Source organism: Gracilinanus agilis, chromosome 5, assembly GCF_016433145.1.
Source record: "Gracilinanus agilis isolate LMUSP501 chromosome 5, AgileGrace, whole genome shotgun sequence".
NCBI lineage: Eukaryota > Metazoa > Chordata > Mammalia > Didelphimorphia > Didelphidae > Gracilinanus > Gracilinanus agilis.
Window position 1 is genome coordinate 264,942,750 of NC_058134.1, and position 24,776 is coordinate 264,967,525.

General features: G+C 38.0%; 1 protein-coding gene across 2 annotated transcripts in view; it reads right to left on the minus strand.

Annotated features, from left to right (window-relative positions):
• LGR5 (leucine rich repeat containing G protein-coupled receptor 5) overlaps positions 1–24,776 on the minus strand; it is a 207,275-nt gene that overhangs the window by 44,148 nt on the left and 138,351 nt on the right. For both annotated transcript variants that reach the window (XM_044679732.1, XM_044679731.1), the window contains exons 5-7: positions 15,338–15,553; positions 11,589–11,660; positions 3,708–3,776 (exon numbers count right to left, since the gene is read on the minus strand). In XM_044679732.1, coding sequence (XP_044535667.1) covers positions 3,708–3,776; positions 11,589–11,660; positions 15,338–15,553 — 357 coding nt within the window. The remainder of the gene's footprint in view (positions 1–3,707; positions 3,777–11,588; positions 11,661–15,337; positions 15,554–24,776) is intronic.

Sequence of the window (24,776 nt, forward strand, 5' to 3'; positions counted from 1 at the left end):
CATATTAAGGTATTCTAATGCATCAGCTTATCTGTACACATGCAGTATTATCTTCAGAACCTCTTTGTTTTGTACCTAGCATATAACTCCTAAACTGTAAACATTTAAGCATTTAACATTTGTTGATTTGAATTGATAAACTGAGTAAGGCTGATGGGGGAATTGGAGGAGTGGAGCTCTGGTTTCTATTTACTATTTACCTAGCATTTCTTAGAAAGTGCAAATGGCCTGAAGTAATTTTCCTTTTACCTCTTTATTTCTTTTTCCTTTCTCTTCCACCCATATACTACCCCAGTGTTTGAAGCTGTTTTAGTCTGAAACACACACCCTCTCTCTTTTTTAAACTCTTCCCTTCTGTCTTAGAATCAATCCTGTATATTGATTCTAAGGCAGAAGAATGCTAGGGGCTAGGCCAGTGGTTCCCAAACTTTTTTGGCCTACCGCCTCCTTTCCAGAAAAAATATTACTTAGTGCCCCCTGTCACATACTATCACTGTTACCTTACAGTTATTCACCACCCCCAAATGCACTTGTGGCCATCACTGCTCCTCCTGGATCACTGCAGCACCCACCAGGGGGCAGTGGTGCCCACTTTGGGAATCAGGGCTATACGATGAGGGTTAAGTGACTTGCCCAAGATCACACAGTTAGGAAAGGTCTGAGGCCAGATTTGAACCCAGGACCTCCTGTCTCTAAGCCTGGCTCTCAATTCACTGACCCACCCAGATGCCCCTCTGAAAATCTCTTATTATAGAAGCTAAGAATGTGTTACAAGACAGATGGAAACAGAAGTGAACAAAACTGAGAGAGAAGGTAATATCAATTCTGTGTAGTAATATTTATTTGTGCTTAATATTTGCTCTTTTGTAGGCAGAAGAGGAGTGCTGGACTTGGTTCTAGAAAGGTCTGAGCTTGAATTTTGCCTCTTAGCTGTGTGACCCTGGGTGGTCACTTAAGTCTCAGTTTACTCATTTGTAAGATAAAGACAACATTTGTCTTTATAGGGGTTGTTGTCAGGATCAAATGAGAGAATAAATGAAAATCACTCTTGCAAACCATAAAATACTATAGAAATGTTTGCTAGTAATATAAGATATAAAGTTTGATTCATAAATGACCCCATAAGTCCATGAATTCCACACAAAGCTATTAGGTATCTTCCAGGGCATGAGAAAATGAGAGTCCGTGCTCTCAAGGAGCACCTATCTAAGGTGGCAGAAATGATATTATAACTTAATAATTCCTTAAAAATTCAGCCACTTCATGGATATGGAAGAAAATAGAATTTCCAATGTCTCCTAGATTTGCACAGACACACATATGTGTATATACATGCACAGACACATATACATTTTTTTCTATCAATGGCCAACAGAAATTAGCACCTCCTTGATATGATGTGTCTTTTCCTTTGATGTAAACACAAATATGTAAATATAAAATGATATACAATGGAAATACGTGGTAATTTTTTGGGGTGGGGGGTCAGGTGGAAATACTGAAAACTGGTAGGGAGAGAGATAGGAAAGGACTCAAACAAAGAGGTGGTTTTGAGCTGAACCTTCAAAAGGAATAGGGATTCCCAAAGGTGGAGATTTGGAGAGAGAGCATTTCTTTGTACAAACCCTTTTTAATTTGAGGGAATCAAAATCATTCATTTTACATTTTGTAATGTTCTCTCTCTTGCTTGGTCTTAAATTCCCTCCTTTCCCTCAGATCTGATAGCTATACTAGTCTATGCTCATCTAATTTATTCATGATTTCATTCCCTATATTTAAGTCATTGACCCACTTTGAATTTATCTTGGCTAATATAGGGGAAAGAGAGCATTTCATGCACAAACCAAGAGGATAGGAAATGGAATACTAAGTACTAGGAACAATACATATGCTGGTTTGGCTGGAATGTAGAGGCAACTGAGCGGGGAGGAAGGAGTGTTACATGAAAAATGGGAACGCCATAGGTTGCAGCTGGATCATAAAGGACTTTAAATGCCAGACAGAAGATTTTTTCATTTGTTTTAGTCCTGTCTGACTCTTTGTAACAGCATTTGGAGTTTTCTTGGCAAAAATGCTGAAGTGATTTGCCATTTCCTTCCCCAGCTCATTTTACAGATGAGGAAACTGAGGCAAATAGGGTGAAGTGACTTGCACAGGGCTAAACAGCTAGTTAGTGTTTGAGGCCAGATATGAACTCAGGTCTTCCAGACTCCAGGCCACTGCGCCACTTAGCTGCCCTACCAAACATAAGAGTTTGCTTTTAATCTCATAGCAAAGGGAACCACTAAAGCCTCTTGAATATGGGAGTGACATGGTTAGAACTATATTTGAGGAATATCACTTTGGTAGCAGCCTGGAGGATGGGTTGACAAGGGGAAACTATAGAAGCAGAAAGACTAATGAGGAGGCAACTGCAAGAGTACTGGTGAGGTGATGAAAGGATGGAGAGAAGGGAACACATACAAGAAATGTTGTAGAGATACAAAAGACAAGAACTTGGTACTCAATCAAGTATAGGAGCTGAGAATCGAGAGTCAAAGGAGAGAGTAGTTACTTGCCCTTATTTACTAGGAAGACAAAGAGACTAACAGTAAACTCCATTCAATGTGAAAACATAACCCAACACTGGGGGAAGAAAGTAAACACTTTTGATCAACCAATAAGACAATAAGCAAGAAAATTCTTTGAAGAGACAACTCATTTTTGTCCATTGAGGGGATCGTTGGAAGCTGGAAAAAGAAGAAACTGATTGAAGTTACAGTATAGATTTAGAGTAGCTCTTAGAAGGGATTTCTTGACAGTGAGGGATAAACGCCAGAAGGAAGGAAGATTCCACCACCCCCAGAGGTTTTTATTAACATCACTGCTCATTTGTCTGGGATAAATTAGACCCAAAGGCAAGGGGATGGAGTAAATAGAATCTCTGCATCCTTTGAAAGTCTTTGGCTAAATCATTTGTGTGGAAAATCTTTAGTTTCCCAGCCCACATATGATAGTGACTTCCCAGATTAAAGTTAAGCATGTAAGACAATCACATATGGGATTTACTGATGCCGAGCCTCTGGGGTTTTTCTTACTATTGTTTACTCTATACCCCATCCCTTACACATACACACACATACATCTAATTCTCTTAGGGTCCCCCAAAATGTATGTCCATTTTACCGTATAAGAATATTCTTAATATTGGATAACGTATTATTTCTAACTACAGAGAAAAGTAAATTTAATTACAGAATAGAACTTAAAAGGAAAGCTATTAGTTGCTTTTGGTTAGATCCAGATATGGTCTTTTCCTACTGAAAGATGGCATTTAGAGATTTCTACAATGTGGACTCATGCAACTTAGTCTGGCACAAATTTAGTCAATTTAGGATCGTTCTGCAAGTTACCCAGTTACCTTTGATATTTGCTATCACCGTCATCATCACTACTGTAAGAGAAATTTATGAAGTGCATAGAGTGAGAGAGTAGAATTTTAGAAAAGAAAACAAAGATGATATTCCAGGGAAAAGACACATAATAATCAGCAGATGCCATTTCTGTTGGCAATTGAGAGAGAAAAAAATACACAATTTGTAATGTCTCTGTTTTTTTCTTATATTTTTGAACTTACTGATTTTTCCGGGAATTTATAATATCATTAAGCGAAAATCATTAACATTGTATAAGAAATCACCTCGGCAAAGTTTATGCCAAATACTTACAATTCTTTGAGACTTGAGAGTGTCCTGATTGCAGTGGGGAACTCATCTAGATTATTGTAATTTAAATCTCTGTGAAAATAAACAGAACCTATTTTAGATTTTCCATTGAGAGTAATACAGAATATGACTAGTTAAAGTAGTATTTTTCTTGAGTTGTATTGTAGATTTTAGATTTTATACCAGTTTTATCTGCATTAAAATTAATACAAAGTAATACAATAAAACAGGAACACCAAATTAGACATATTTATCATTTCCAGATCTTCTCAAAAGCCCTCTGATATCTCATTATGGTGTGGAGTTAGTTGTTGTTGTTCAGTTGTTTCAATTTGTGTCTGATTTTTTAAGACCCCATTTGGGGCTTTCTTGGCAAAGATACCGGAGTGGTTTTCCATTTCCTTTTCCAGCTAATTTAACAGATGATGCAACTGAGGCAAACAGAGTTATGTTACTTATTTTCCCAGGGACACAGAGCTATTAAGCATCTGAGACCACTGATCTATCCACCTTGCCATCTAGCCTTGAGTAAGGGGAGTCAAGGGAGACAAGGAAGACTTCAAGGAAAGACCCAGAAAATAATCTGTGTTTAACAAGCCTTGTTAAATATATACAGGCTTATGACAAGAAAGTTAACTGTTATGCAATCAATTCTTTTGGCCATGCTGATCTATGAAATAGACAAAAATATTGAATGATTCTCAACCGTGTTGCAACAATGGCAATAGAATGGAGGCAAAGAGGGCAATAGTTGCTAAGAATCACATGATTTTTGGATGTCTATGAATATTCACTTAACTGTTGTTACTTTTTTTTTTATTCTTTTTTTTTTAAACCCTTGTACTTCGGTGCATTGTCTCATAGGTGGAAGATTGGTAAGGGTGGGCAGTGGGGGTCAAGTGACTTGCCCAGGGTCACACAGCTGGGAAGTGGCTGAGGCCGGGTTTGAACCTAGAACCTCCTGTCTCTAGGCCTGACTCTCACTCCACTGAGCTACCCAGCTGCCCCTGTTGTTACTTTTAAGGTAGGAAGCAAATTCCATTAATTTGTAACCTATCAGAGGAACTGAACCACCTCCATAATGGACTTTTTCCTATGAATAAAATCAGAAGATAAAAATAAGTTGCAGCTAATTGGAAGAATGGTTCACAGGTTACAAAAGGGGTTGTTGGAGATGATTTATCCATTATAGACTCAAAAGAATTGAGAAGTATCGCTTCATGGAACATCCCAAATGAGGTTAAACTGACCACCATGAAGATACTTGGAGCATCTCTATTAGGATCCACTGAAGAGGCTGAAGAAGTAGAAAATTCAACAGGATCTTCTAAATGAAGTTAAGAGAAGCCTTATTCGTTAACACTGGTAAGGTAGAAAAATGGTAAAAATTACTCCAAAAATATTTGTGATAAAGAAATGAAAAAGAGCAAAAGGCTTCTTGATTCCTGGGAAGCTTCATTCCTATACATTATAAATCCTATTTTTTTACATTTAATTTATATTTAAATTTTTCTCAATTACATGCAAACAAAATTTTCACATTTATTTCTTAAAAGTTTGCATTCCAGATTCTCTCTTTTCCTTCCTCGCCTCCCTCCTACTTGAGAAGGTAAGCATTTTTATGTGGACTGTATATGTACAGTCATGGAAAACATTGCATGAATCTTAAAGAAATGAATCAAAAGGTTCTACTTTGAATGATTATTGGTTAATATTTAAAAAAATTGAAATTGACTCTATTTTATGATAAAGTATGATTGGGCACTAGATTTGTAGTCAGGAAGACTTGGGTTCAAATGCTACCTCAAGTACTTATTATCTGGGTGACCCTGGGCAAGTTACATAACTTTTCTGTATCTCAGTTTCCCAATCTGTAAAATGAGAGGATTAGATGATAACTTCAGCATTTCCTTTCAGCTTTAGATTTATAATTCAGCAACTGATTTGAAATTTTGGGTGAATGAGATTGAGGAGTTGAGGATGATGCTAAGATTGCAAAATGGTAGATCATATATTGGTTCTAAGGTAGAAGAGTGGTAAGGGCTAGGCAATGGGGGTTAAGTGACTTGTCTGAGGTCAGATAGCTAGGAAGTGTCTGAGACCAAATTTGAAGCCAGGACCTCCCTTCTCCAGGTCTGACTCTGAATCCTCTGAGCCACCTATCTTCCCCCTGAATATAGCTTTTTCAAGGAGTTTATTTGAAAAGGGGAGAAGAAATATTAAGATGATAGCTAACCGGGATGATAGGCTATGGAGAGGGCATATTTTTAGCTCAGTAGATATGAAGAAATTGAAGATTAGAGAGAGAATAGGGATTATAGTGGGGCTATCTGTTGGAGAAGATAGAAGAGGATGGAATCAGTGGTATTTATAGAGGAGTTGCATTTAGAAGGAGAAAGATCCTCTCTTTATCAGCCTTTTCTTTTTTCTGGAAATGCTGATTAATCAGGGCTCAGTAGGGTCCTGGCTTAGTTGAGAGTTGAGATCAATGTTAGCAAAAAAGCTTGGGCAGAGTCAGGAGACCATATGCTTAGGTGCCAACTCCTTAAATCCTAGGATTTTGAGTTTATGTCATAAAAGATCCTTTGAAGGAATTGGGCATTTTTAAGTCTGCAGGAGGGAAGACTGGGGAATGGGGGATAGGAAAGCCATCTTCAAGTATTTGAAAGATTTTCACAAGGAAAAAGAATTAGACTCCTCTTTGGTTCCAGAGATCAGAACTAAGAGTAATGGATAAAGGTTGTAAAGAGATTAATCTAGATTAAGAGTGAACTTGAGCATTTCCATGGTACAGTGAATAGAGTGTCAGGCCTGGGGGCAGGTAGACTCATTTTCTTGAGTTCAAATTTGGCCTCAGATACTAACTAGGTGGGTGACCCTGAGGAAGTCATTTAATCCTGTTTGCCTCAGTTTCCTTCATCTGTAAAATGAACTGGAGAAGAAAATGGCAAACCACTCCAGGATCTTTGCCAAGAAAAACCCCAAATGGGGTCATTCAGGGTCAGGTACAATTGAACAACAAGAAGAACAAAAGGGCAAATTTCCAAGCTCTCCCCAGGTGGAGCTATCCAAAAAGCAGATAGACACCATAGTTTTGGATCAGGAGCTACTTCAGAGTCAGGAAGGCTTAAGATTCATTGTGTCCCACATCTGATACTGGCAGATGACCCTGGGAAAATCATTTAATTTCTTCGTATCCCTAGGCAGTTATATAAGAATACAAGTTGCAAAATAGGTGCCCATCTCTATTGGTAAAGGGAATTTAATCCTTGAGAGAACCCCAAATCAATAAAGACACAGATTTGGTCTTGACAAAGTGGAATGGGCCTGTTTGGCGAGTGGTGGGTTCCTCTTTCCTCCATATCTCTAAGCAAAGGCTGGATGACTATACATTGGGGAGTTCATAGAAGGAATTCTTTTTCAGGTATGGTTGAACTAGATGACCTCTTGAGTAATCCAACTGAAGTTCTGTGATCCAGGGACACCTCTTGGGGCTTGGGGCTTTCCTGATCATTGGAAACCTACTCTAGCATGTTTTGTTGTACTTTGATGTTTTTCGATCAACCATCAAGCCTCTTCATGGCCTGCCCCTTTCATACTGGGCCTCTTAGATTCCTGATCCCATGCCTATGGATTCTCTTGTTTAGTATCTGGCTTCCAAATTTGATTAATTGATTAGAACTGATTGATTCCAAATCTGATTAACTTTTACAGCAGTTGGAGTTTCTGCCTTTAAGAGAAGTTTCCACCTCCGTCTTGGAGAAGTGTATCAACTCCAAGATTATCTCAGAACACAATTAATGATTCAGGCCAAAAGTAATATATGATCCTGAACCTAGAATGTAATGCTCCATTATAAAATGTTAAAACCGATGAGGTGATGAATGAAAAATTCCATGAAGATATTCAAATAACAACATTTTCTCTCTTTAGTACAGTGTTAGAGATGGCAAACTCAAACTTTTCTCTCTTAAATCTTATCCTATTTGTTCTGTGGTGTGTTTTTATTTAATTTGTTCAACATTTCAGTTTCTTTTTAATCTGCTTCCCAGCCTCCCTGGAGAGGGGAGGGAGTTCGACATCTCTGGTGGAGTCTAACGTCTTTCCATAGACAATCTTATCCTATCACTCTATTCTCTGAAGGAGTTCTGATCTTCATTTGGGAACTGCCTCTACAGGTATAGATATTAAGCTCTACCAGTTAAATATTCTTTTCCTGTATAATTCTTGTTTACATCTTTTCATACATTCTCCATAAAGGAGGATCTGCTTATTTTATTGGGGGAAGTGTATGGATGGTTTTCCTCTGTTTTTTTTTTTTTAATTTATGCATTTTGTGAACTCTCATGTAGCACTCAGGCTGTCCATTGGTCACACTACGTTCTTGAAACACACCTGAATGATCTTGTTTTCCAGTTGTGTATGTCTTTTATGATATCTTTTCCATTACTCTTAACACCCAAGTCATCATTGGTAACATACTTCAACTTTCTTATTGAACCTATGATCTATCATCCTATTCATTGCCCTTTGGCAATGGAAAGACTTGGCAACAATCATCTGAGAAAGATATCCTCAGGCTTCCCATTTGTATTCACAATTTAACATGCTTTCCAGACTTAATATACCTTTCTTCTATACTTTGATAGAAGAAGAATAATTGTCTCTTAGTCTTTAGTATGGCAGATTTCCCAGATGACTCAGGAAAGCCTTTTGGTCAACTAATCAGATGTGGTTGGATGTTCTTCTGTAGAGAAGAATTGCTAGTTAATTTACAAAGTGAGCTAATCTGACTGAGTCCGACATGAATCACGATTCACATTTGTCTGGTACAAACCATCACTAAGCCACATGGCAGGCAGGAAATAATGTTGGTTGTGGACATAAATTTCCTTCCTGTTAGTAAATCCCTCCAGATGCTATGTTTTGATTAAATGAGGCTTGGGCCCTTATAAATTACTTGATTTCCAGTAGGGGGGAGGAGGGAAGTAGGACTTTGGAAAGAACTATAGCACCGATTAAAATATCTTCTATAGACTCACACAAAAAAGAAATCTTTGCACAAAATTTATATGAAGGGAAGGGGAAGAGAAAGGAACACACATTTATTAAGTGGCTACTATGTGCCAGATATTATGCTAAGAACTCTTAAAATATTGGAATATTTTAAAAAGTATTTTAATATTTTTGATTACCACAAAAAGTATCATGAAGCCACAGAGTGTTAAGTTTCCCAGATATAGGTCATCACACTACTGAAACTTAAATTGCTTGTATTCTTAGTAATGAAATCAGGAATCCTGAATTTGGCTTGGAAGCACAGGACATAGAGTATTAATTTATGACTGCTAAGATTCCTAGCTCTTCTCTATGTCAGTTGGTAGGGCTTCTAATTATTCTCAAACATGACTGTTCTATTCTCATTCTCCACATTGCTTGCTTATTCTCTTGTTGCCTGGGAGGAATCCTTTATGGGATTCTGTAAGGTGAACAATTGCTGGTTCCCACCGTCCATAAAAACAGCCAGCTGGGATGCCCTCCTCCTCCCCAAAGCATTTATGGAAGAAACTAGAGTAATCACATTTCCTTTTACCCTACTTTCTATGAAGAACTAAGCATGCATATGAGTAATGAGCCCCAAAGTGACAATGGAGGCCTTCTTCTTCTCCATTTATGACTTGAACTAATGATGGGCATCTAAACCAGTCAGTCTTGAAATCTAGACTAGTCAACTCTTTCTTTCTTTCCTTCTTTCTTTCTTTCTTTCTTTCTTTCTTTCTTTCTTTCTTTCTTTCTTTCTTTCTTTCTCTCTTTCTCTCTTTCTCTCTTTCTCTCTTTCTCTCTTTCTCTCTCTCTCTCTGTCTCTTATACACTNATGAAGAACTAAGCATGCATATGAGTAATGAGCCCCAAAGTGACAATGGAGGCCTTCTTCTTCTCCATTTATGACTTGAACTAATGATGGGCATCTAAACCAGTCAGTCTTGAAATCTAGACTAGTCAACTCTTTCTTTCTTTCCTTCTTTCTTTCTTTCTTTCTTTCTTTCTTTCTTTCTTTCTTTCTTTCTTTCTTTCTTTCTTTCTTTCTTTCTTTCTTTCTTTCTTTCTTTCTTTCTTTCTTTCTTTCTTTCTTTCTCTTTGGCAAATAGATTTCAGGGAGTTGCAGTATCCAGAAACTACATACACATTCTCCTTCTCTGCTCACTTGAGGACCTAATGATTGATATCTCTTCAGCTGCTTTGACCTCGAGGCTTTGGGAAAATTAAAAAAGGAGCTCTTACTACATGTGGGGCTACATATGAGTAAGATAAGCAACCACCCCAAAGGGGGGTGACAAAGGACACTTTTAATATTCTTTACAAATGAAGATGCAAAATGTACAAAGCCAGACAATTCCATCCTCCATAGCCCACAAATATTTAGTTTGTGATAAGACAAGCCATAGAATGTTGAATGGTTAATGGGCCAGCCATGGAGTCATAAAGCCTTGGGTTCAAATTATACTTCTGACACAAAAACTGGCTATGTGATCAGAAGCAAGTCAGTACTTCAGGCCAATCCCCAAGACTAGCAGTTGCAGACTATTTGCTGAGCTGGATTAGTAGAGGACATTTTCATATGAAGAAGTCTACACACAGATGAATCCTGGTTCAGTGCCAAAAAAACCCAAGTCACACATGTCCTAATGAAGATTCCTAGTTTGTGATAGACAACAACACCCAGGGGATAGAATTTTTAAATGTTGCCCAGGCACACAAATTCTCTATCTTGATTTTACTTCTTAAAAGGTTAGGGACCCCTGGCATAGATGATAGGGTGCACAAGATGGGCACCTTTTTCACCAAGTTGGGCAGTCTAGAGCTGGCTTAGAAGCCAATGGTTATCTGATTTGGGGTTATCAGCCTCCCTTTCGTATCAAAAGATACATGTAAAATACTTTGTAAATGGTCAATTGTCAATTGTTCCAGTCATTATTATTACCATTAATATTTTGTGACTTAGTCCTATAGAAAGGCCATAACTGAGTTTCAGACCTTTTGAATTGCCTTAATTTGGATCCTATATTCCTTGGTAAGACTTCTTGGCCATTACTGGGTTTTTTGTTTGTTTGTTTGTTTGTTTTTGAGACCTCTGTTGACATCAGTTGGTTGTTTCATATAGTTCTTTCCTGTCTTCTTTTGTCCCCCCCTTCATTTCTCCTTCCTTTACTTTGTTTCTTCATTCCTTCCTTCTCTATTATCCTCTGTCTTAGTTTCAATTCTAAGATAGAAGGGTGGCAAGGGTTAAGCAATAGGGAAGTGACTTGCCCAGGGTAACACAGTTAGGATGTATCTGAGGCCACATTTGAACCTAGGTTCTCCCAACTCCAAGCCTGGCCCTTTATCCATTGTGCTACCAGTAGAGTACATTTTCTATCCTCCCTTATGCCTTTGGAAAGGTATATCTGAACTCAATAATAATAAAGCTGAGAGATGACACTCAGCTGATATATTTACATATTTTATTATATATTAAATATATATGTATATATTAAGACATCCCATTCTGATAACAAAATCAGAATGGGATTTCCTGTATACAGAGCCTGGCACATAGTAGGCACTTTAATAAATGTTTATAGTCTGATACAAAGTAACATATCTTTCTTTGCTGATGATGAATTCTCTAATAAGAGATAATTATTGCCCAGATCAAATTATTAGTCCTCTAAATCTGTGTTTTTTTTTAGAAATAGTGTGTGTGTGTGTATGTGTGTGTGTGTGATAGCCATTGTAAATAACACACTCATGGCCAAAAAGCACATTTGGTTTTAAAGCTGTTTTGATTCTCCAGAATATTAATGAAAACACTGAAAAAAGGAAACAAATAAGAGGTCAACTCACAAAGTCTCTAGGCTGTGGAGCCCATCAAAGCATTTCTTTCCCAGGGAGTAGATCTTATTGTTATGGAGATGTCTGTAGGAGAACATTAAGGACACAGTCAGGGGAGCACACTGAACGCAGTGGACTTAGGCAAAACATTTTGATTGGTAAAATCAAACATACAAATAATGCTTTGCAAAAAACCAAGCCAAACCAAACCAAAACAATCCAGGGGGAGAGCCTGTATTTTTCCTACATTCAACCATACACATGTAGCTGATTCTGTGTCTTGGTTTTAAATTTAGCAGGTAGACATTTATTTCTTTTGAGCTGGAAAGGTCAGAAAATACATAATGCTCTGACACCAGAATGGTACAGGTCAACTAACAATCCTATTTGATTTCTCGGGCCTTACAGAAAGAGACTGTGGTTTGGGGAAGGAAGATTCTAAAGATTTCTCTTGACTTGATGGCTTCCTTGTCACAGCTAAACCCCAATTCTTCTAAGACAGGATCTAAAGAGGAACAGGGCAGCTTCTCGAGGTCCCAGGTTTACAAACCTAGCTCTGTCTTAAAAACTGATGGCTTACCTCCCATACTCTGGAGGGTATGCAGCCAATAACACGTTCTTATTTCTTTCTTTCTTTCCTTTTTTTAAACCCTTAACTTCTGTGTATTGGCTCCTTGGTGGAAGAGTGATAAGGGTGGGCAATGGGGGTCAAGTGACTTGCCCAGGGTCACACAGCTGGGAAGTGTCTGAGGCTGGATTTGAACCTAGGACCTCCCATCTCTAGGCCTGACTCTCAAGCCACTGAGCTACCCAGCTTCCCCCCCCCCCATGTTCTTATTTCAATATCAAGTGATCATACCCAGATTTGATTTGTTGTCTAAAGAGATCAGCTCTCTAAATTTTACGGAGGTGGGAGAGAACCACATATCAGTGCTCAGTGGATCAGGTTGCTACGCTAAAGAAGTTGTAGACTGGATCATTATGGAGACCACTTGGTATTCTTTCATCCCCTAGTGAAATACTAAACTCCCAACATGAATTTTGGAAGTTGGTTACAAGGTGAACTGTGTAGAGAATTATGGAAAGAATCAGCATCAATCTAGCACCATCACTGGAATGAACATTCTACCAATCAATCGACAAGCACCTACTATATGCCGGGTACCATACTAGGGGCTGGGGATACAAATTCAAAGAATGAAGCAATTCCTACCCTCAAGGAATGGTGGGTCAGTATCATCTTCCTGCAGGAAGGGCAGCATATTAGGTGTCTTTTTATTTTTTATTTTTTTTTAAACCCTTAACTTCTGTGTATTGGCTCCTTGGTGGAACAGTGGTAAGGGTGGGCAATGGGGGTCAAGTGACTTGTCCAGGGTCACACAGCTGGGAAGTGTCCGAGGCCAGATTTGACTCTCAATCCACTGAGCTACTCAGCTGTCCCCCCCAGGTGTCTTTTTAGTGAGATAATATACATTAAGTCCTTTGCAAACATTAATGGAGCCAGGTTAGCATGACAAATTGCATTATAAGAACTTCCATGACAGTAGGATCTCGTTTTACATGAACTCGACCCATGTGAGTTCAGGTATTCATGATTGGCTATTGAAAAAAAAATAAAAGTGTAAAAAAAATATATAAAATAAAGGATTTAATTATGTGCTAAATCCATGCCATTTTCCCCAGCAATTCCCCCAATCATGCTCATTCTCTCTCTGAGAAGTATAAGTGTGAGTTTTACAATGTCTCGTGCCAAACATTAGCTCCCAAAGTAGCCTTTGCCCAGAGTTCTGGCTTGTAACAAGTCTGAATCAGAGCAGTGCTTCGCTTCATTTCATTGATGCTGTTTAGCTCTCACTAATGGTTACAAAGTACAAGAGTAGTGATGCTGGTAGCTCTGATAAGCCTGGGAAAAGTCAGAAAGTGCCTCGGTATCTTCGTATAAGAAATATTTATTAAATAATGGAGTTTGCTATTATGTTGATTTTCAATTTATGCAAAGGGTCTTGGAACATATTAGTCCCCTTGTAATTGCTTATCCTAGGAGATTATGGTTTCTTTTCTTTTTCTTTTAAAAACCCTTACCTTCCTTCTTAGGATCAATATTGTATATTGGTTCTAAGGCAGAAGAATGGTAAGGGCTAGGCGATGGGAGTTAAGTGACTTGCCCAGGGTCACACAGCTAGGAAGTGTCTGAGGCCAGATTTGAAGCCAGGACCTCCCACATCCAGGCATGGCTCTCAATCCATTGAGCTACCCAGCTACCTTATGTGGTTTATTATCTAAAAGATTTATTAGTACGTTGTGTGAATTAACCAACTCCTTTTTCTGGGAGCTAGCATTCATTCTCCAAAGCCCCTTGAGAGCAGGGGAGTATTTTTTGCCTTTGTGGCTCCAGTGTTGAGTAGGTACTAAGCTGTCACTTAGCAATTTTGGTGTCAGAGCAAGCAGCAAGGAACAACCCTCAAATCATCTTTCAAAGACAAATCTAGTTAAGAGTCAGGGTTTAGGGTAGAGCCCGTGGGATAGTGCTGCTCTCCTGGGCTGGAGGATGGGGAGAGCCTGAGGCACTCTCGCTTGGGGATGGTAAGGTGTGGGGGCCGGAAGGACTGGAAGGAAGCATGCCATCTGGTAACTTTTTATTTCCAAGAATTATTCTTGCTCACTAGGTGCTAAGCTCAGTTGTTTCTACTGAAGGAGTAGAAGCCTGTGAGTATCCTCTATAGCTCAGAAGGGGAAGGAGGAAGTCTTTCTATAGTGCCTGCTGCATGCCAGGCACAGTGGCGAGCACTTCCTGCAATAACTATGTCATTTGATCCTCACAACAACCTTGTGACTTAAGTACTATTATTATTTCCATCTTATTCTTGAGGAAATTGAGACAAACAGAGGCCAAGTGACTTGCCCAGGGTCACACACTCAGCATGTGTCTGAAACTACATTTGAATATAGTGCTTCCAAATTCCTAACTTCCTAACATCCCTGAGCCACTTAGATGCCTAATTTAACCTGACCTAACTTGGACCATCTCAAGGATCTGAGGACAAATCCCTGGTTGTTCATTTCAGTTACCCCCCAATAATCACTGTCTATGTGGCTCCTAACAATAAAACTTTTGTTTTTATAAATGCTACTTGAGAAAAAGATTTGATTAAATAAGAAAAGAGGTCTACATGTCTCAGGAAAAAAGAACTTTAAAATAATACAGATAGTCAGACCTAGAGATGGGAGGTCCTAGTTTCAAATCTGGCCTCAGACACTTCCTAGCTGTGTGACCCTGGGCAAGTCATTTAACCCCCATTGCCTAGCCCTTACTACTCTTCTGCCTTGGAACTAATATACAGTATTGATTCTTTTTTAAATAAGAGGTATTGTATTTTATTTATTTACCCATTTAAAGGCAATTCCAAGAATAATTTTTCTATTAGAAGTATATATATTCACAGTATTGAGTCTAAGACAAAAGGTAAGGGTTAAAAAAATAACACAGGTGCATTGAACGTAGTATGTACTCACATATTTGATTGGTTGATTAATAAGAAAAAGAGACTTCAATTTTTGTTATAAATTGCAACAGAAAATGGATATTAAATAAATAGACCATTTACAAACCACTCCATGGTATGTGTTTTGAAATTGGAAGGGGGAGAAGGAAGAGGAACTTTAAAATTTCCTGATCAAAGTTTGAGAGTTTTGCATGTGAAAGTCTATATCCTGTAGTGAAATCAGAAAGTTTGTTTTCTTTTTAATTCAGCAGAACTTACAGTACTACCAAACTGGAGAGGTTTCCAAAGGCATAGTCTGGTATGTGATGTATCTTGTTCAGAGCTAAGGTCATAGCCTGCAGTGCTGATAAGCTCCTGAAAGCCTGGACAGGAATTTCAGTCAAAGAGTTGTCATCTAGCCACAGGTGTCTCAGGGAAATGAGGCCATTGAAGCAGTTGGGTGGGACATAGTTGATTTGGTTAGCATCCAAACGCCTTAGGAAAAAAAAGAAAGCACAACGTTAGCAGAAACATGGCAACAAACCCATCTTAGATGCGTCAATGGACTGACCATCCAAGTGTGTGTACAGAAGCCATTGGTCCATCATTGTTCTTCGGCCCTGGAGTCCCCTGATATCCAGAGAATTTCCTTCTTCTCTCTTAATTTCTTGGATATATTCAACAAGATGAACTCTTAGATCTCTACCAGCAAAATAATTCAGATTCTAGGATTCTCTTTGAGGTTTTAGACTATTCGTCAAGTTGGACCTAAAGTTCAATTGATCTCCCTTTTGGTGGTATATTCAGCTGGGATACTTTTCACTGGGAGGAGGTCACTACTTCAAAAGGTGGAAGTTTCAGGATTGCTGACCTTTTAGCTTTTCTTAATGAAACCAGGTGATAGGTCTGTAATAGAAAATGAATATCTGTCTCTTGACTGCAAATCAAGGACGTATGAGTACACTGGTTTGGGAGTTAGAGTAACTGGCTTCTGTTCTATTCTGATCTGTTCAAATCCCAACTCTGGGTGACCTTGAGTAAGTAATTTAGCATCCCAGGATCTTGGTTTCCTCATACATAAAATAAGAGGGTTGGACTAGATCAGAGGGGTCAAATAAGTGGTCAATGGCCTGCATGGAGCCCATAGCATAGTCATATGCTGCCAGAAATAGATTAAAATGTAAATGGTAAGAATTTAACAAAATAAGAAAAAGTGCAATAAAATACAGATAATAATACATTTGAAGGCTGTCAACATGTGGCTCTCAGAGACCCTTACATAAAAATGAGCATACACCCTTTAATTTATCTCCATTACAGATAATCCTTGCTAATAGGTTTAGATAGATGTTATTTATCATTTTGAGGAATGCTTCATTTATTCCAAGGTTCTCTAGAGTTTTTAATAGAAATAAGCATTTGATTTTGTTCAAAGCTGTTTCTGTATCTATCGAGATAATCATATGGCTTCTATCGCTTTGTTATTGAGATGGCCAATTAGACTTAGTTTTCCTAATACTGAACGATCCCTGCATTTCTGGTATAAAATCTACCGAGTCATAGTGATTCTGGTGATATAATATTGTAAACTCTTTGCTAGTGTTTTATTTAAATTGTTTGCATCATATTCATTAGAGAGATTGGTCTATAGTTTTCTTTCTCTGTTTTTTCTCTTCCTGGTTTAGCTATCAATGCCATATTTGTGTTGTAAAAAGAATTTGGTAGAGTTCATTCTTCAGCTATTTCCCCAAATAGTTTATATAATACTGGAACTAACTGTTCTTTAAATGTTTGGTAGAATTCACTTGTGAATCCATCTGGCCGTGGGGCTTTTTCTTAGGGAATTCATTGATAGTGTGTTCAATTTCTTTTTCTGAGATGGGATCGTTTATGTGTTATGTTTCCTCTTCTGTGAACCTGGGCAATTTATATTTTTGGAAAATATTCATCTATTTCTTTTAGATTGCCAGATTTATTGGCCTATAATTGAGCAAAATAACTCCTAATAATTGCTTTAATTACTTCTTCAGTGGTTGTGAATTTGCCCTTTTCATTTTTGATACTGGAGATCTGGTTTTCTCCTTTCTTTTATTGTTTTATTTCTAGGCCATTTCTATTTGAGTGTGACACCATTGAACTAGCTAGCCTCTGAGGTCGTCTCAACCAGCTCCAGATGGATAAGCCTATTGGCTACTGACTAGTTCAGTTGACCCTAGAAATGATTATCTTGATGATTAATGACAGTGACTTAAAAGGCTCATTGCTGATGAAGGAGGAGGGGCTTGTTTTTGTTGTTACTGTTTTTATTTTTTAAATTTAACTGATATTAAATATCATTGAAAATCAATATTATTAAATAATATTTATATAACTATATGTTTATATGATATACAACATATTGAATTTAAAATGATTTATACATTACCTTTATAATACCATTAAATGAATCCTATTCAATACTATTTAAAAAAATCCCAAACTAGATAACAGATCTTACTGATCCTAGCTTTTTTTCCCTCTTTATTTTGGTGGACACAAGTTATATAATGACAATTCCAGGGAATAACAAAATTAATGACCTTGGTGCTGTTTACTTCCTTTTCTATTCAGCAGACTCTGGTGTTCATGTGGCCATGTCTCTCTTAATGTTGTGCTGGTTAATGAGCTGTTGTTACAGCAAAGCCAGCAGGGGGAGCACATGACACATTCTTTTCACCGGGGTCCAACACTAACAAGGGCTGGAATTTGGTCCCATTTGTTTCCTGCCTTGAAATGACATAAATTATTCACGCTGGTGTGATGAAATTCTGAACCAGGTATATCTATGATCAATAAAATTAACATGATTCTTACATGCTTCTGACAGCTTTCCCCCTGCCAGGCACATGAGTCCATTTCAAAATCTGAGTCTTTTTTTTAAGGTTTATTTTAATTCTATACACCAGAAATATATTTAGAAGAGCACAAATGGATTCTGAAAAATGTATTTTGGAAGCCCTTAAGACTAAACAGATGCAGGAAGCATACTAGGATAACAAAATAATCCCTCTGCAAACCAAACTCAAACAATTTGGAGATAGGGGAAGCTCTCTGGGGTAGGAAACTAATCTCTTTATTTAGAGGGGTTTCCTCATTTTTAGACCCCATAATGTCAGATCTGCTCTGTCTCCGGGTCCCTATGCCTACCCACTGAATGGGAACAAATCATTCCTCTTGAGGCACCAGGCCAGATTCTGGCAAATAACTCAGAGAAGGTCAGTTGGAACAAATTTTAAAGGTTCAGTGTCAAAGCCCTCTTACAATTAAATTTCCACTATAATAACTGACATGGCAGGCAGCAGAAACTCCACTTCCAAAACTGCATAAGGTTCTGTCAACAAACGGAGCTGGAAATGTTTAGGAAAACTCAATGCCGTTTCTCCTCTACTCTCCAGGCAACACTAAGCTTAGATTATGTTCTAAAATTAGGAATAATTTGCTCTGGGGCTGGGAGATAATTGCTTGATTTGACTAGAAGTAGAACTTTTTTTTTTTTTCTGTGATATGGTGGTATGTGAACTAAAAGGTTTCAGTACTCTTTATTTATTTGTTTATTTTTCAATGAACAAGTATTAATTTTCTCTTTCTCCAAACTTTGTTTTTCTCTAAAAGAGAAAAACAAAGTCCTTAAACAAATATGCATAATCAAGCAAAACAAATTCCAAACATGGGCCCCTTCTAAAAGGTACAGTACATTTTACATCTTGAGCCCATCACCTCTTCATCAAGAGGTGAGGGAGCATGGGTTCATTGTGAATCCTCCAGTTGGTCACTACATTTCTTAAATCTTTCTGAGTTGTTTTTCTTTTTAACAACATTGTGGCTATTGTGGCAATTGTTGTCCTTTTCTGCTTACTTTACCTGGATTCAATTCATTTAAGTCTTTCTAGGGTTTTCTAAACTCTTTCCTTTTTATCATTTTGTTCAATGACAGACTCAAGATTTAAAATACCATATTTATTCTCAAACTCAGTCAAGTTAGGAATATTTTGCTTGACTATAAATAATACTATGATTATTTTGCTTTTTATTTCTTTTTTTTCTGCCTTTATGGATAAGGAGGTGGGAAGAAGAGAAATTTAAATTCTGTTAATTAAAAATAAAGAAGAGAATACTTGCAACCCTTCGTTTTACATAAAACCGTATGGCAAAATAGTATTCTACTATATTTAGTGTGTTCATAATGTGTTCAACAATTTCAATTCAATTAAATAATTTCCAATAAGTGCAAATCATATTATATTTGGGGGGGGTGTTAAAAAAACCTCAAGAATCCATCTCTATCCCAAAGGTGTTTTCATTTTCTTTTAATTGCTATTATTTAAAAGAGAGAAACTTTATTCTTTTGCTTTTGGTCTAAACCCATGATTTCATCAGAGAATGTATGGATGAGGAATGGGAAAGACTTGAGGGACAGAAATAACTTAGGAAGCTATTGCAATAATATAGGTGGGAAAAACAATAATATAGGTGGGAAGTGTTGAGGGCTTGAAATAAGGTGATAGCTGTATGAGTAAAGAGGAGGGTGAAGTTGTAAGAAATGTTGTAGTAGGTACAAGATTTATCCACTGATTGGATTTGTGCGGTGAGGAAGGGTGAGGATAATGTTAAGGTTATGGACCATGGAGAAAGGAAGCATCATGGTGCTTTTGATAGAGAAAGGAAAATTTGGAAGACAGATGAGTTTGGGGAAAGACAAGTTTTGGTTTGGACATGTTAAGTTTGAGACTTGTGGTATGGCAATAACAGTAATATGCTGTATAATGACATATAATCAATATACCACATATCATATGTATATATAATTATATAATAAAAATCTATTCTCTTATTTGAGCCATACAACAACCTTATGAGGGGTAGGTGCTATTATTATCCCCATTTTTCAGATAAAGATACTGAGACTGAGAAATGTTTAAATGACTAATCATGATAACACACCTAGGTGGTGCAATGGATGAAATACCTTGCCTGGATTCAGGAAGATCTGAGTTCAAATTCAGTATCAGATACTTACTAGCTGTGTGATATCAGGCAATTCATTTCAGCCAAAGCGCCTCAATTTCTGTATCTGTAAAATGAGCTAGAAAAGGAAATGGCGAACCATTCTAGTATTTTTGTCAAGAAAACCCCAAACAGGGACACAAAGAATCAGATATTACTGAAATACAACTGAACAGAATAAATAATAGGAGGGGTTGGATGTGAGAGATGTTGGGTATTAGATAACAAGAGATTCTGAAGACAGAAATGGCAAGATTTAGTAACTGACTGGATATGTGCAGTGAGGGAGAATGAGGAGTTCAGGATAAATTTGGAATTACAAAGCTGGGAGACTGGAAGGCTGATGATACCTTTGACAGAAATAGGAAACTTTGGAAGAGGGAAGGGTTTAGAGCAGTGGTTCCCAAACTTTTTTGGCCTACTGCCTCCTTTCCAGAAAAAATATTACTTAGCCCCCTGGAAATTAATTTTTAAAAATTTTAATAGCAATTAATAGGAAAGATAAATGTACCTGTGGCCATCACCACTTCCCTGCATTGTTGCAGCACCCACCAGGGGGCAGTGGCACCCACTTTGGGAATCACTGGTTTAGATGGAAAGATAATTGAAATCGGATGAGCTGATGAGCTCTCAAAGAAAGAGGGAAAAAAGAGCACCAAGGACAGAACCTTGGGAAATGCCTGCATTTATGGGACTTGATATGAAGAGATCAGCAAAGGAGATTGAGAAGGAGCTGTTAGGTAGAAGGAGAACCAGGAACCAGTGGAATCATGAAAAACCAGACAGGATAGTCAACAGCATCAAAAGTAAATAGGTTGAGAAGAACGAGGGAAGACTGAGAAAAGATCATTAAGTTGGCCATTTATTTATTTTTAAAATCCCTTGACTTTTGTCTTAGAATCAATACTAAGGAACAGTTCCAAAGTGGAAGAACAGTAAGGGCTAGGGAATTGAGCCCCTCATTCTATATGTAGATGAGGGAACTGAGGCCCAGGAAGGTTAAGGAAGTTTACCAGCATAAAAGATAAGCAGTAAATTCTACTCCTTTGATTCCAGGCAATGACATTTCCTCCTTCTTACCTCTCTATTATTGTTGGTAGAAATGACAAGGAGTCTGTGAAAGACAAGAAGCTTCCAAAGCTCCCCCAGAATTGCTTCAGGCTGCACAGATTAATAACCTTAAATGTCGGTGAAATGTCAAAAATGTTTTCTGGTGCCTTTTTTAGAAAGCACAAACAAGAGCTTATCTTGTGGATGAGCTTCTTTGCTGCCTGCTCTTTCATAAGGAAACTGACCATAATACTTAGATGTCATTCAGTGTTTCTCCCTGGACAGCACTCATGTCAATTATACACATTATAATCATTATATAATTAGCAATAAAAAATCAGTAATCGTGTCTGGGGCACAGTGCAGATGGAGATTTAATATGTGATAATTTTGCATTTAAAAGGAAATTTCAGGGTTGGGTAAATCTTTTTGAATATCTCATTGAAGTTCTCTGGGCTTCATTTTTCAGCATGGTGTAATGGAAAGAATAAATTTTAGACTGTAAGCCTTTTGAGGGCAGGGGCAATTCTCCTCCATCACACACCCAGTTTTTGTGCCCTAGTGTCTATCTAGTACATAAAACCTTACATTTAGAGCTGGAAGGGAACTTAGAGGTCACTGAAGATAATTCCTTCATTTTACAGATGGTGAAATTTAGCTCCAGAGAAATTAAGTGGCTTGCCTAGGGTCATGTAATTAATAAGTGTCTAAGTGGGATTTGAACCCACCTCCTTGGGCCCAAGTCTAGTAGGCTTTCAACTATACCATATAGTAGATGTTTTAAAAATAAATGTTTGTTAAACTGAATTTGGAATCAGAAGACTTGGTTTTTAGCTGTGTGGCCCTGGGCAGCTAGATGAAACAGTGGGTAGAATGCTATGAATTCCAATCTTGCCTCAGATATTTATTGGCTATCCCAATATCCTAGGCAAATCCCAACCTCTTTCAGCCTCAGTTTCCTCATCTGTAAAATAGGGATAATAACAGTGCTTACCTTATAGGGTTGTAGTGAGAATCAAATGAGATAGCATGCATACATACATTTGGTTTGCAAACCTTAAAGTTCTATATAAATACTGATTGTTATTATTATTAAATTACTTAATTTCTTTTGTGCTTCAGTTTCTTCATCTACAAAATGGGGATAATAACACTGATACAGTCTACTTCATAGGAAAGTACTTGAGATCTTTAAAAGCATCATGGGAACATAAGTTATTGTCCAGAATGTATTTTTCATGCAACTAGCTTGAGGTTTTTTGGTTCACTTTCAGAAAATACCCAATGTGATTGACTTAAAAAATTTTCTACTTTGTTTATTCAGGAGACATGGGACACTTATAGCCTAAAATGAGTTCAGAGGATGGGAGATGATCCCTACTTGGACGCTGTTTCCAGATATAATCTTTATAGGGGACTCCAAGGCTGAATAGGTGTGAGTAGTTCATTCCTGTCACACCTACAGGTGGCTTTTATGGAAGAGTCATTGACAAAGCAGGTGGCGAGGCACAAGGTGTGCCCCAGTTGAAAAGTAAACAAAGGGCTCACATCCTATCAGTCTGGTTTCCTGCAGAAGCTTTACATTCTCCTTTCATCTTAGAAAATGCAGTATCTATAAGCACAGGAAGAAAACCATGGGAAACTAAGCAGTAGTAAATGAAAACGTTTGAAAATATTTTGTTGTATCATTTTTAATTTTTGTATCATTTCCCTTGCCTTCCCATACCTCTCCTTTCTCTTTCTTTTCCCTTTCTGTTCCTTCTTTTCCTTTCTCTTCCCTTCCTTTCCCTTCCCTCATCTTGTCTTGCCATGCCTTGCCTTTCTCTTTCCTTTCCCTTTCTGTTCCTTCTTTTCTTTTTCTTCCCTCCCACTGCCTTCCCTTCTCTTGCCTTGCCTTCCCTCATCGTGCCTTGCCATGCCTTCTCTCTTCATTTTCTTTCTCATACTGTCTCCTTATCAGGCTGAAAATGCTGAGGCAACTCATATTTTCAGTCTCACTACCAATCAGAATGGGAGCTTTGACCTATTGCATTTCTAATCTGGGCAGGTTTGTCCCTGCTTAGGAGAGCTGGTGGGCCAGAGCTGCAGAAGTTCATCTGAATTTAGTGCAGATACCCCAGCATTGTAGCTCACTGTGACTTAAAATCCTGGAGCACAAGAGCTTGGTCAGCCTTAGCTTTGCTTATAGCTAGGAATATCGGTGTAATCATGTTCCACCTCTTCTTTTTTGTAAACAAAAGCATCAGAGGTTAAAACAGTTATAGATGAAGATGGATGGCATAATGGGTGGAACATGGGCTTTAGGAGTCAGAAAGACTGGGATTAGAATCCCATCTCAGATATTTATTGGCCATTTATTGAACTTTTCTTAGGTTCAGTTTCTCACTTTGAAAGCGAGAAGGTTAGATTAGATGGCCTCTTAGGTCCTCAAAATACTTATTTACTGTGTGATCTGGGCAAGAAAGAACTTCTCTGGGCTAAAGTTTCTTACCTGTTAAAAGATGGGGCAGGACTAGATGGCCTCCAAGGTGTGAATTTATAGAATGTTGTCCAGAAAATCAAATCACAAACTCTGAGACACACAAAGGCCAGCCCTTTGATACAGAAACTGAATGAATGGAACATGCTGAATAGGTTATGGACTAGATGACTTTCAGGTTCTGAGATTCCCTTTTACTGTCATCGTTATTTTTCTTTTCTTTCAATTTGACATGTTGCCTTGGATTAATTAATATTTCTCTTAATGAAAATGACAATAACTGACATTTGCATGATGACTTAAGGCCCAGGGGCAGCTGGGTGATGAAACTGATAGGATACCAGGCTAGGAATCAGGAAGACCTGAGATCAAATCCAGCTTTACACTCTTACTAGTCGTATGTCTCTGGGCAAGTCACTTAAGCCTATTTGCCTCAGTTTCCTCAGCTGTAAAGTGAGCTGGAAAAGGAAATGGTAAACTGCTCCAGTGTCTTTGCTAAGAAAACCCCAAATGGGCTCACAAAGTATTGGACATGACTGAAAACTATTGAAGAGCAACAAGAAGATTAAGGCTCAGTCTTTTCCTCCTAACGGTCCTGTGAGGTGGGTTACAGAAACATTATTATCTCATTTTAAAGAGGAAGAAACTTGGGCTTCCAGGGGTTGTCATTTACTTCAGGTGATACAGCTGGTGATCCAAACCCAGGTCTTTGCCCCAGTCCAGCCCCATTTTGTGTCACGTGGTCTGCAAAATGCAAGCTTGTACTGGATGTGATTATGTCTGAAGGAAAGACATTCAGGTGTTGCTGTTGAACATTTCTTGCCAGTCTCCCTCCCCCAAACACATACATACTCAAAGGCACACACACACACACAAGCCAGTCCTTCGATATAGAAACTGAATGAATGGAAAACATCGAATAAGTTATGGACTAGATGACTTCCAAGCACTGAGATTCCTTTTTGCTGCCACCATTATTTTTCTTTTCTTTTTAAACCATCATCTTCCTACAAATTGCCTCATTATATATCTTATACAACATCTTACTAATGTCTCCTGTAAACGTCTGCCTTTGTTTGTTAATGCCTTTGATGAACAGTTAACCACAAGGAAGAAAGCACCTGTCAAAAGATAAGCCATTGATCT